The sequence below is a fragment of the Ruditapes philippinarum genome, unplaced genomic scaffold, assembly GCF_026571515.1.
Source record: "Ruditapes philippinarum isolate M1 unplaced genomic scaffold, ASM2657151v2 ctg9325_1_1_1_1, whole genome shotgun sequence".
Taxonomy (NCBI): Eukaryota; Metazoa; Mollusca; class Bivalvia; order Venerida; family Veneridae; genus Ruditapes; species Ruditapes philippinarum.
In genome coordinates this window covers 1-12,061 of record NW_026858673.1, presented here as the reverse complement: position 1 = coordinate 12,061, position 12,061 = coordinate 1, and the positions used below count along the sequence as shown (strand labels likewise).

Sequence of the window (12,061 nt, the reverse complement as noted above, 5' to 3'; positions counted from 1 at the left end):
GCTTTTTTACCTCAGTTGAATTCCTTTAATGCGACAGATTTTTTTTATCAAACTTTTAAATTCATTCAACTAACTGTTTTATTTCATGCTTTCCAGTGTTTTATTGTAATATATCAGATGATTATATTCTGATAAACCACTAGTGAAATTTATAAAATATAATTTTCACTGTAGCCGGACTATATCTGAATGCGGATGAAAAGAGAATCATAACAAAATGGAATAACAGGCTGAAATAAAAACTGTCATGCGTAAATTTTGCTTCTTTAGGAAAAGAAAGTCGATGTCACCATACATCATGTTAAAAATGTAACAAAATTAGAGAAATTTAACAGAACTATATTTCAAAATTGATGATGTGACGTCATGATGTGATGACGTCACAAAGCAGAATGCGCGACGTTACGCGGCAAAATCAGTAAAAAATACATAAAATCACTTAGAAAGCATGAAATAAAAAGAAAATTTATTTGTTTTACATATAAGATTGAAATATATTTCATTCGTGAACACCAGCTACTATATTTTCACTCGTGGCTACGCCACTCGTGAAAATATTGCATCTGGTGTTCACTCAGTGAAATTATATTTCAATCTTACATGCAAAACAAACAAATATCCTCTATATAATTCCTTGTGTGACCACAACATATGGTATCACAATGTTCAAATTTATCAATGAATGGGAGTGTTAAACTGACTGCCTCTCAGCCCTGGGATCATGAGTTCAAGCCCCTACTGGAGGATCACAAACATGTTTCCACCAGTACTGATAAGTTCCAGGAAGCAAATAAGATTGGCTGAAATAAGCTGTAAGCTTTTATCCACAATCAAGTGAAAGTATACATTTTTATTGTATATGCAGATTGGCATGTCTGTGGCCAAGTGGTTAAGGTTGTCAACTTCCAAACTTTTGCCACTTCACCACTTTTGGTTCGAATTCTGCAAACCTAAAAGGGACTTTGTATTCCTTTATGAGGTTCAAATCCTGTTAGTGACTTTGTATACTTTCATTTGAAGAAGCTATCCAGCTAGCATATGAAGCATCATTGGTTTTACTCAGGTGTTTGTTGGTTCCTGATAAAATACACAGAGGGGCACCTGTAAAGCTGGAAAGTTGTCATATGACCCTGTTCTGTGTTGGGGCAATGTAAAACCCAACCAAACAAAAGAATAAATGAATAAAAAGCAGTTGATTGTATAATGCCTGGTCAGACTACACATTTTGATGTTGTAATTGAGCCGCGTCACAACAAAACCAACATAGTGCATTTGCAACCAGCATGGATCCAGACCAGCCTGTGCATGCGCGCAGTCTGATCAGGATCCATGCTGTTCGCTATCAGTTTCTCTACTTGTAATAGAGTTGGTAAGCGAACAGCATGGATCCTGATCAGACTGCGCGGATGCGCAGGCTGGTCTGGATCCATGCTGGTCGCAAACGCTCTATGTTGGTTTTGTCGTGACACGGCTCAATTATGTGTTTGGTTGTAGACATGGAGAATTTGGAGATTGAGGATGTAGAACGTGAGATGGAGACCCAGCAACAGCTTGCTGAGGAACAGAATAAAGATGAAGCCAAAACACCAGATGATGGTAAAGAGGAAGAGGCAACTATGGAACAGATACTCCCTCCCGTTGTTGAAGGTAATAGCCATTTATATTAGACTTGTTATAGAAAGTATGATTGATTATAGTTTACTCTGTGGCTGAATTGTAGAGTAAGTTAGTTGAATGTGGGTAGTTGTGGTACAGAACGGTTTATGACAGGGTGACTTGGTCATGCCAAAAGTATAGAAATTCTATCAGTCTTTAATTTTAATGATAATCATGCCTATCTTTGAGAATAGACATTAGTTACATGTTAGAGAGGTGTGTCCGTGGCTTAGTGGTTAAGGTTATTGACTTCTAACCACTTGCCTCTCACTGCAGTAGGTTGGAGCCACACCAGCATCTTTGGATTCTTCATGTGAAAAAGCTGTCCAGCTAGTTTATGGAATGTCAGTGATTCTACTTAGGTGCCAGTTTGTGCCTGAAATAATGCACAAAGGGGCAACTGAGGTCTCCCTTCACATGTAAAGCTGGAAAGTCGCCATATGACCTATACCTTGTTGGTGTGACATTAAACCCAATTAAAAAAAGGTGCACTTGAGACATAAATTTCACTGTATTATGACACTATTTTTTACAAGGATATAGCACATACGTAGGTGTTACTTTGAAAAAATCACTAATCATAAGTCTAATGACCTTCTTGTTTAAGAAAAGACGTAAGTCTAAAGGATACTCCTGTTAAAGAAAAGACATAAGTCTAAGGATCCTCTTGTTAAAGAAAAGACATAAGTCTAAGGATCCTCTTGTTAAAGAATAGACATAAGTCTAAGGATTCTCTAGTTAAAGGAAAGACATAAGTCTAAGGATCATCTTGTTAAAGAAAAGACATAAGTCTAAGGATCCTCTTGTTAAAGAACAGACATAAGTCTAAGGATTCTCTAGTTAAAGGAAAGACATAAGTCTAAGGATCCTCTTGTTAAAGAAAAGACATAAGTCTAAGGATCATCTTGTTAAAGAAAAGACATAAGTCTAAGGATCCTCTTGTTAAAGAAAAGACATAAGTCTAAGGATTCTCTAGTTTAAGGAAAGACATAAGTCTAAGGATCCTCTTGTTAAAGAAAAGACATAAGGATCCTCTTGTTTTAGAAAAGACATAAGTCTAAGGACCCTCTTGTTATAGAAAAGACATAAGGATCCTCTTGTTATAGAAAAGACATAAGGATCCTCTTATTATAGAAAAGACATAAATTTAAGGATCCTCTCTTTTGTGATATGCTAATTTTGTTTGTATTGTCTTAAGATTTTATGGAAAAGACAAAGAAAAGTGAGTTTGAAATCATTTATATAAAGTTATTATGTTTTAAAACTGTTTAAACATGTTGTTGTTTATTTTTGTTTTGAGTTTATTTGTCTGTGTTGAAACCTTTTTATGTACTTTTTCAAATCTTTATGGCCACGGGTTTGTCACATTATATAAAATTTCCCAATGAAATATTTCTTTAAAATATAGCAATTTTAGCAAAAAATTAAACTTTCAGTAGCTATTCACATTCACAAATAAACAATTATAGCAATTCTCCAAAAAGCACTCCAAAAAGAAAGGGCTAAGGCCTTTTTCCCAATTAAGAGAGAAATAGTCCTGATATCAAATTTTTCTGACAATCCCACTGTTTATATAAATATTCTTTTTGATTTGAAAATTTCATTCTGTCTGCTGTAAGATTATTTTGCATCACATTATGTACATTTCACCTGTTGGAAAAAATAAACAGTTCACAAATTTAAGTATGTGACAAAACCAGGAAATTTCATGTCCTCCAAATTAAATGAATTCACAGTTCTTGTATTTAGATACCAGTGATTTAGATTTTTTTTTTTGGATTTAAACATGTATTATAAAAATTAATTTATCCTGTCTTTGTAAGGGTTTAGATGATACTGTTTAAAAGGGATTTATGAAGGAATTTTTGAAAGGGAAGTGAAAGTGTTAGGGGTTAAGCAAGGTAAAACACCTTTTATTTGCGGGAAAAGAAGTATGGTTTTGTTCTAATTTTTAAATTGGTTTCAAAATTTGGTTTTTGTTATAGATGGGTGGGGGTTAAGCTTTTTTTTCCCTTTCCTTTTTTTTTTATTTGATGGGGGGTTTAAAAAAAAACCCCAATACTTCGGGAAAAAAGTTTCCCAAACCCAAATTTTTTTCAAAAATTCACTCCCCTTTTTTTAGTGAAATTTTAAAACTGTTTTAAAGAGATCGGGTCAAAAATTTGGGGAAATAGATTTTTGGGAAAAATTGGCCCCAATTTAGATCCCTTTAAAAAATGAGTGCGGGAGACTTCAAATTTGGTTCCCCCTTGAGTGTCTTCATTTCCAGGTGGCTTTTGCCCTCCTTTTTGGTTTCAATGGGGTTTTTTAATAAAAAAAAAATTTTGGGGAGAATTTTTAAAAAAAAAAAAAGTTTATGTACATGTAAAAATTTTTCAAAAAAAGGTTTTCCCTTTTTTTTAAATTGTTATTTTTTAAAATTTAAAATTTTTAAAGGAATTTAAAATTTTTTTAAAAATGGCAAATTTTTTTTGTGGGTAAAAAAAAGCCCCCTTTCTGATATTTAAAAACCCAATTTCTTATAATTTTAAATTTTTTTCCTATGACCCAGTACGGGTTTGGGTTTTCGGGAAGCGGATAAAAAGGTGATTAAATATTGTAAAATTGTTTCGAAATAAATATTTTTAAACCCCAAAAGTACTTGTAGTTAAAATTTGCAAAAAAATTTTATATTTTTATAAAGGTTTTTTCCCTCGTGTTGGACCCCAAGAAATGTTAGACGTTTTAAAAAATTTCTTTGATAAAGAGTGGGAAAAAAAATTGTTTTTTTGGGCTTTGGTTTGATTTTTTCTTTTTTTCTTTTGGGTAAAAAAAAATCATTTTTAAAATTTTGTAAATTTTGGGGCCCCTTTTTGAAAGGGTTTTCTTTGGGGGGAAAAGGCGAGATTTTTAGTTTTTAAATTTAAAATTTGTTTGCCCAGTAAACCCTTGGAAACTTTTTGGTGTCAAACATTTTTTGTTCATTTATTATTTTTATTGATTTTATTTTTTGTTTAACAGAGGGATGTGAATGGTAGTCTGATGAAGTTAATTTTTGACCCAAATCCAGTCTTATAATGGGTTTTAACAGAGATCTCATTGATAAGGTATGTATATCTGAGATGAACAGTTTGTGGCAATAACCTTTTATAACTTTTAAGAAATTATAGGAGGATTACTTGTTTAAGTTTTAAACATCTATGCAACAAATTTGAAACATTTATTACTTGAACTGAAAATTAGAAAGGCTCTTAAGTCAACATGTTGTTATGCAGGATTAAAAGTGTTGTTTTTTTTCTGTAGATTTTGTGATCTGATAATAACAAATAAAAATATATGGCCCTCAGTAACTGAGAAAAAAACATCTAAAAAATGGTACATTCAGTAACTTTATACACTTTGTCAGTGGCGAATGTAGTTGAACATGTCTTGGTCAACATTTGTCACACAAAATTTAAATAATAAAGTCATTTATTTTATAGTGTTGATGCATTCGGCTCATTTTATATAATATTTTGTGTAATATACAGCATTAGGTACACAAGTTGTATTACATTGAAAACAAGTACTAACATCTTGTGATAAACCGATCATGATATGTAAAGACTTAATGACGTACTATGCTAATCTTTGGGTAAAATAAGTTGAATGAAGAAATTTATTCAAATGTAGGAAATTCTTACTGAATATGTCTAATTTGAATTTAAAAGTACACACAAACTGCATTTCTGCTTGCTTGCTCAATTTTATTTGGTCCTTTAAAAAAACAAAAAAGTATGCCAGTTTTTTTTATTGACACTGCATTCATACTGTGTTTACTTATAGTGTTTGTAGTATAAAACATAACCCATCTTCTCTTTGTGTACTGAAAAGATGTTTATTTTAAACTTAAAAAGAGACTTATTGAAAATATGAGTATTACAAATATCAAATTTGAGCGTAATATATCTTTTATAATGAATGCATTATTTTATGCTGTGTTTCAGGCTGCCATAGAATTTTGTATGAATTTTAATACAAAAAACAACAGAAAGAAACTTGTGAGAGCTCTCTTTACTGTACACAGGACCAGGTAAAAATATATTAGTCTTGTAATTGTTATTGAAGTGTATAAAGCTATGAATTTAAGGTTCTTTTGATTGCAAAAATATTAAGAGGATATTTTTTCGTTTGAGTGAAATATGGAATATATTTTCACGAAACATGATAAAATGCCACATATTTTCACGAGCCGGGACGGCGAGTGAAAATATGTGGCATTTTTTCATGTTGAGTGAAAATTTATACCATATTTCACGAAAAACGAAAAAGTAACCTTTTTATTTAATTTCAGTATCAAAGAAAAATGTTACGAAACCTATTGCTTGCTACGCAACTGCAATTGTACAGCGCGCAGTTATATAAAATTGTGTCTTGTTTTGCACGCGATATTTGGCGTTAATTTGTGACGTCACGTAAACAACTGTTTAAACGTCTGTACAGCGATTAAAACTGAATTAAAGATATTGGTGTTCGGATTTATTTACTTAGTTAGACCATTTTCTATCATTCTTGATAGTTTTCAAAGCAAACTTCAACAGAAAGTTGTTTTGTATTTATCAGATTTTTCAAACAAAATGGCGAAAGAAGTCCCTTAAAATAAATATGACTTTTGACTCCGCCTACTTTCATATTTATATTTCATATTTATTTTTAAAAAATATGAAATATATTTGACTGATATAGCACCATATTTCATGGGTAGAATTAAATAATAAGAGGATATTTTTTCGTTTGAGTGAAATATGGAATATATTTTCTCGAAGCATGATAAAATGCCACATATTTTCTCTAGCCGGGACGGCGGGTGAAAATATGTGGCATTTTATTATGTTGAGTGAAAATATATTCCATATTTCACGGAAAACGAAAAAAATAACCTTTTATTTAATTTCATTATCAAAGAAAAATGGTTACAAACCCCATTGCTTGCTACGCAACTGCAATTGTACAGCGCTCAGTTATATATTATTGCGCTTGTTTTGCACGCGATATTTGGCGCTACATTGTGACGTCACGTAAACAACTCTTTAAAATCTGTACAGCGTTAATAACTGAATTTAAGATATTGGTGTTCAGATTTATTTTCTTAGTTAGACCATTTTCTATCATTCTAGATAGTTTTCAAAACAAAATTCAACAAAAGCTGTTTTGTATTTATCAGATTTTTCAAACAAAATGGCCAAAGAAGTCCCTTAAAATAAATACGAGTTTTGACTCCGCCCACTTTCATATTTATATTTCATATTTATTTTGAAAAAATACGAAATTTATTTGACTGATATATCACCATATTTCATGGGTAAAATTAAATAATGTTTTATATCAAAATTTAAAATTGCTACATAATACAGTAAATAAAAGACACTTGTCTGCATATTTCATTGAAAATAATTGCTTAACCATCTAGTATTACAAAGGGAATATTTTGTTCTGGAATGTTGTACTCTGATTTTCTTTCAACATTTCTGTGTGCTAAATAACAGATATGTTTGTTTGTGCCTGAAATAATGTACAGAGAGGCACCAGAGGTCTTCTTCAATCAGTTTTCCTACACCAGAAAATGCTGGAAAGTCACTATATGACCTTTACTGTGTTGGTAGGGCATAAACCCAACCAAAATCAAAAAAGAAAATAAGTATATAAATGGCCCTGACTGTATCTCTTTGTAGTTCTAACCAGATTTTATTATCCCTCGCCGAAAAATTTCGGCGGAGGATATAGAAATAGTCTCCTTCCGTCCGTCCTTCCGTCCGACATTTTTGTCCGGAGCATATCTCTAAAAGTATTTGAGTTATCAACTTGAAACTTCATAGGTGGATAGACCTCATTGAGGAGGAGTGCAGTGCACAAGAATGATAACTCTACCTTGCATGATTTTTGAGTTATTGCCCTTTGTTATTTTTCAAAATTGATTTTTGTCCAGAGCATAACTCCAAAAGCCTATGAGATATTAACATGAAACTTCATAGGTGCATAGATCTCACTCAGGAGGTGTGCAGTGCACAAGAATGATAACTCTACCTTTCATAATTTTTGAGTTATTGCCCTTTGTTATTTTTCATACCTAATTTTTCACCTGAGTGGAGCATAACTCAAAAAGTGTTTGAGATATCAACATGAAATGTCATAGGTGGATAGATCTTATTGAGGAGGAATGTTGTGCGCAAGAATGATAACTCTTCCGTATACAATTTTTGAGTTATTGCCCTTTTTTTTTTCATGCTATTTTGTCCAGAGCTTATCTCAAAAAGTATTTGAGGTATCAACTTGAAACTTCAAAGGTGGATGGATCTCATTGAGGAGGAGTGCAGTGCTTAAGAATGATAACTCTACCCTGCATTATTTTTGAGTTATTGCCCTTTGTTATTTTTCAAAATTAATTTTTGTCCAGAGCATAACTCAAAAAGCCTTTGAGATATCAAAATGAAACTTCATAGGTGCATAGATCTCACTCAGGAGGTGTGCACTGCACAAGAATGATAACTCTACCTTTTATAATTTTTGAGTTATTGCCCTTTGTTCTTTTCATACTTAATTTTTAATTCAATTTTTTTCTCAAAAAGTATTTGAGGTATCAACTTGAAACTTCATAGGTGGATAGATTTTACTGAGGAGGGATGCAGCACACAAGAATGATAACCTACCCTGCATTATTTTTCAGTAATTGCCCTTTGTTATTTTCAGCCATCAGTATTCACATAGGTTTCAAATCTGTAATCACTATAGCCATCAGTTTTCATTACCAAAAGACCTCTTAAAATGGAATTATTCCGCTCTACTACATATACATTCTTCCAATGAGCAAACACATTCGACGGGGGATGGCCATGTTGACATGGCTCTTGTACTCCTGGTTACTTGAATGAAGCATTTTGATATTTGAGTCCCTGGCACTAATAATGGACAGTAGAGCTGGATAGGTCCATTATACAAATTTATTTTAGAAAAGGTTCAGTGTCTTAGGGATCGGACATACTTTTATGCAAGAATATTGCTTATGCGCCTTTTTTGTGCATCAACATCTGCTGAAGCCCTCCCTCAAACTTAAATTCCTCATCCTGTCTGCTTTCGATTTAAATACATCCTTCTGCTTCTGCAGATGTTAATGCATGACAAATGTGCATTATCCCTCTCTTGTTTTATTACAGGTATGATTTGTTGCCATTCTATTCCCGCCTTACTGCTACATTATTCCCCTGTATGCCTGATGTAGCCAATGATCTTGTTCAGCTTCTAAAAGGGGACTTCAGATGGCATGTAAGTATTCATGGTATTCTTCAACATGCAGTACTCAAAAAATGAATTGATGATGTCTTTAAAAAAGGAGATCAGAAAATCTTGCAACTGAATTAGTTTCAACAAAAATCAAAGATTTGTTCAAATTATATTTCACTCATTAACACCAAGGTGGTCTATCCCATGGCTTATTATGTTATGACTTTACTATCCCTTGCAGCCAAATATATAAACAAAGCAGCCATATCTGAAATATCTAGCCTCAATTAATTCACCAATGTTTTTTCATATATTGTTAGTAGATAACTTTGATTTGCCTCTATCTATGGGTGGATTACAGGTCATCTAAGTTAAGATTAATGTCAACCCTGCTAAAAATAGATTAACTTTTGCTTAGACACCCCTTATTTATTGAATATTAATTAATATTAATATATTAATATAAATTTTATATTTTGCTGTAGATACAATGAATAGTTCTTCAATGTGGAGTCAGGGGTCACTTTGGTCAAGGTCATACTCTTTTGCTTATACAGCCTTTATTTGTTGACTCAGTGTCTAGTATCTGATGAGACTTTATTTATGTTACAGGTTAGAAAGAAAGACCAGATCAATATAGAATCAAAGTTAAAAACAGTCAGATTTATTGGTAAGTATTCCGCTGCTTTGAATGTTTTGTGCTATCCATGTATTTTTTTCGAGAGTTGCTGGGGTTTCATAGATGATACATTGATTTTTAAGTCATCTTGATTTGGTTATGGTTTTAACATAGGTTTAAAGCTATACTGTTGAAGATCAACTTATTCCTGAGCACAGGTTCTGCCTCAAGCAGGCATCATTGATTTGGTGTGAATGATCCTCTAGTTATCTCTTTGGATGACCAGATAAATAATAAGAAAACTTTTGCTATTTTACTATGCAAGAATTGCTTGTTATAAAATTCAAAACATATTTGCACATAACTTTTCAAAAAGCTTCATTTAATAAAATTTGAGACCATATCAGTTTCTTGAAAGGCCTAAAATCTAGACATAGTAAACAAAGATTTATATAGATCTAAATGTTATAGGTAATGTAGACCTTAAAGTTATAGATATTATAGACCAAGAATTTGAAGATAATTTAGATGTAGAAGTTATAGATGATCTACTTATAATAAAACTGTCATCATCTGATTTGTATTGAAATACCTTGTGAAAGAATTTTTTTTTCACAAACAAATTTTAAGTGATGACTTGTACTTCATTTTCAGGAGAGTTAGTGAAATTCAAATTGTTTCCAAAAGCTGAGGCCCTCCATTGTTTGAAGGTAATTGTATTTCTTTAGATCTAGCTTATCATTGCATCAACCCATTTTAGACTGAGTTGTACACATGAACTGGTCCTTTGACATTATAACAGATCAATGCAACCATTAAAGCGCTAGGCCAGCTTTCACTTACAACAGTGTTCTGACCTGACAGTAGTATTGGCTCCTTTAATGCTAGTCTGTGGACAGTTCCAAGATCAAAGCCTGAAAGTCCATTGCACAAATAAAACAGGGTAATGCTGAAGTAATAGTATGAAATCGGTGTTTACAAAATTTGCTTGGGGCATCTGTGGCTGATTGCTTGAGGTGGTTGACATTCTAACCATGTGCATTGCCCCTCACCACTGTGAGTTCAAATCCCGACAGGAACATTGGATTCTTTGATGTGATGAAGCTATCAGGCTAATCTAGCTAGCTTTCGTAAACATCAGTGGTTCTACTCGGGTGCCAGTTTGTGCATGAAATAATGCACAGCGGGACACCTGAGGTCTTCCTCCACCAATAAAGCTGAAAAGTGGCCTTATGATCTATACTGTGTTTTTGCAAAGTAAAACCAAACAAAAAATATATAATAAAACGTTGCTTGTCTATTTACAGATGTTGTTGTTTGACTTCTCTCATCATAATATAGAGATGGTATGTGCCCTGTTAGAGAGTTGTGGACGGTTTTTATACAGATCTCAAGATTCTCATCATAGAACAAGAGTATATCTGGTATGTTCTTACCATATTTATCCACTTGTAAACTTAAATATAATGGAGATAACTAACAGTGGCTTATACAAATGATAATAAACTTGTACATGTAATTTTTAAATTAATGAATATAAATGACATTTTTAGCTTGACCACTATATTAATATATTAGGAAGAGCTATTATTCTGACTCAGGCATCAGGGTCAGCAACTGCATTACATTAGTTAAGTTTTTCATACCACCGCTGCTTATTTCCTATTACCTTTGAGGTATGCTTTGAAACTCTGCCAGGCAAAAGGACATAACTCTGCCATTAATTTTGACAAAATTATGCCCCTTTTTCTTATTTCTGTTCAAGTTTTTGCTACTACTCCACTTATTCCCTATACCCTTTGAGGTATTGTTTTAAAACTTTGTATGCTTTATAGTGAAAATCATCTCTAGCCCCAGACAGGAACTTATTATAGTAGAGTATCCTGGCTCATTGACTGCTCTTGCAATAGTATTTTCTGCATTTAAAATGATGATATAAAGCAAGCTCGTATAACTACCTGGTATATCAATTTCAAGGCAATACAAAATCCAAAATCCAGTACATAGTTTTAATAATTACCCATTTGTATATAGAAATTAGTCTTTTACGATAAAGATTTATTTTTTCTCTCAATCATGATTGAGACAGGACAGTAGACATGTGGTGTAGGATGCTTTAGGAGAAATTATTGATATTATACTGCCTATCACCATATTTATATATAAACAAAATGTATGTAGGATGTGATGATGAGGAAGAAATCAGCTTTAATGATGGACAGTCGGTACTCTACGATGATAGAGAATGCCTATTACTACAGTAATCCCCCCGACACACCACAAGTTGTTAGAAAAGTACGACCACCAATGCATGAATATATCAGGAAACTTTTATATAAAGATCTGTCCAAAGTCACCACAGAAAAGGTATGTTTATCACATTTATCTTGTTGTATAGACAATTAAAATTTTCTGCATGACGTTGTCTCATTGACTTTAACTATGGCTCCTGGCTATGATAAGGATATATGTCAGTGATTTTTATATGCCCGTTGCAAAAACGGGTCTTATTATAGTTCCCCCCCGCAGGCGGCATTTAATTTTTGTCTG

The 12,061-nt window shown here is 32.7% G+C and overlaps 1 protein-coding gene across 1 annotated transcript in view; it reads left to right on the top strand.

The window, feature by feature from the left end:
* The window catches only part of LOC132753914 (regulator of nonsense transcripts 2-like), a gene marked incomplete at its 3' end in the record, with an annotated part of 35,971 nt that extends 24,093 nt beyond the window's left edge, over positions 1 to 11,878 (top strand). The window contains 8 exon segments of the mRNA XM_060744466.1: positions 1,495 to 1,660; positions 4,706 to 4,742; positions 5,622 to 5,707; positions 8,826 to 8,934; positions 9,505 to 9,562; positions 10,166 to 10,221; positions 10,819 to 10,935; positions 11,693 to 11,878. Of these exon segments, the coding sequence (XP_060600449.1) occupies positions 1,495 to 1,660; positions 4,706 to 4,742; positions 5,622 to 5,707; positions 8,826 to 8,934; positions 9,505 to 9,562; positions 10,166 to 10,221; positions 10,819 to 10,935; positions 11,693 to 11,878 (815 nt within the window).
* Positions 11,879 to 12,061: the final 183 nt, after the last annotated feature.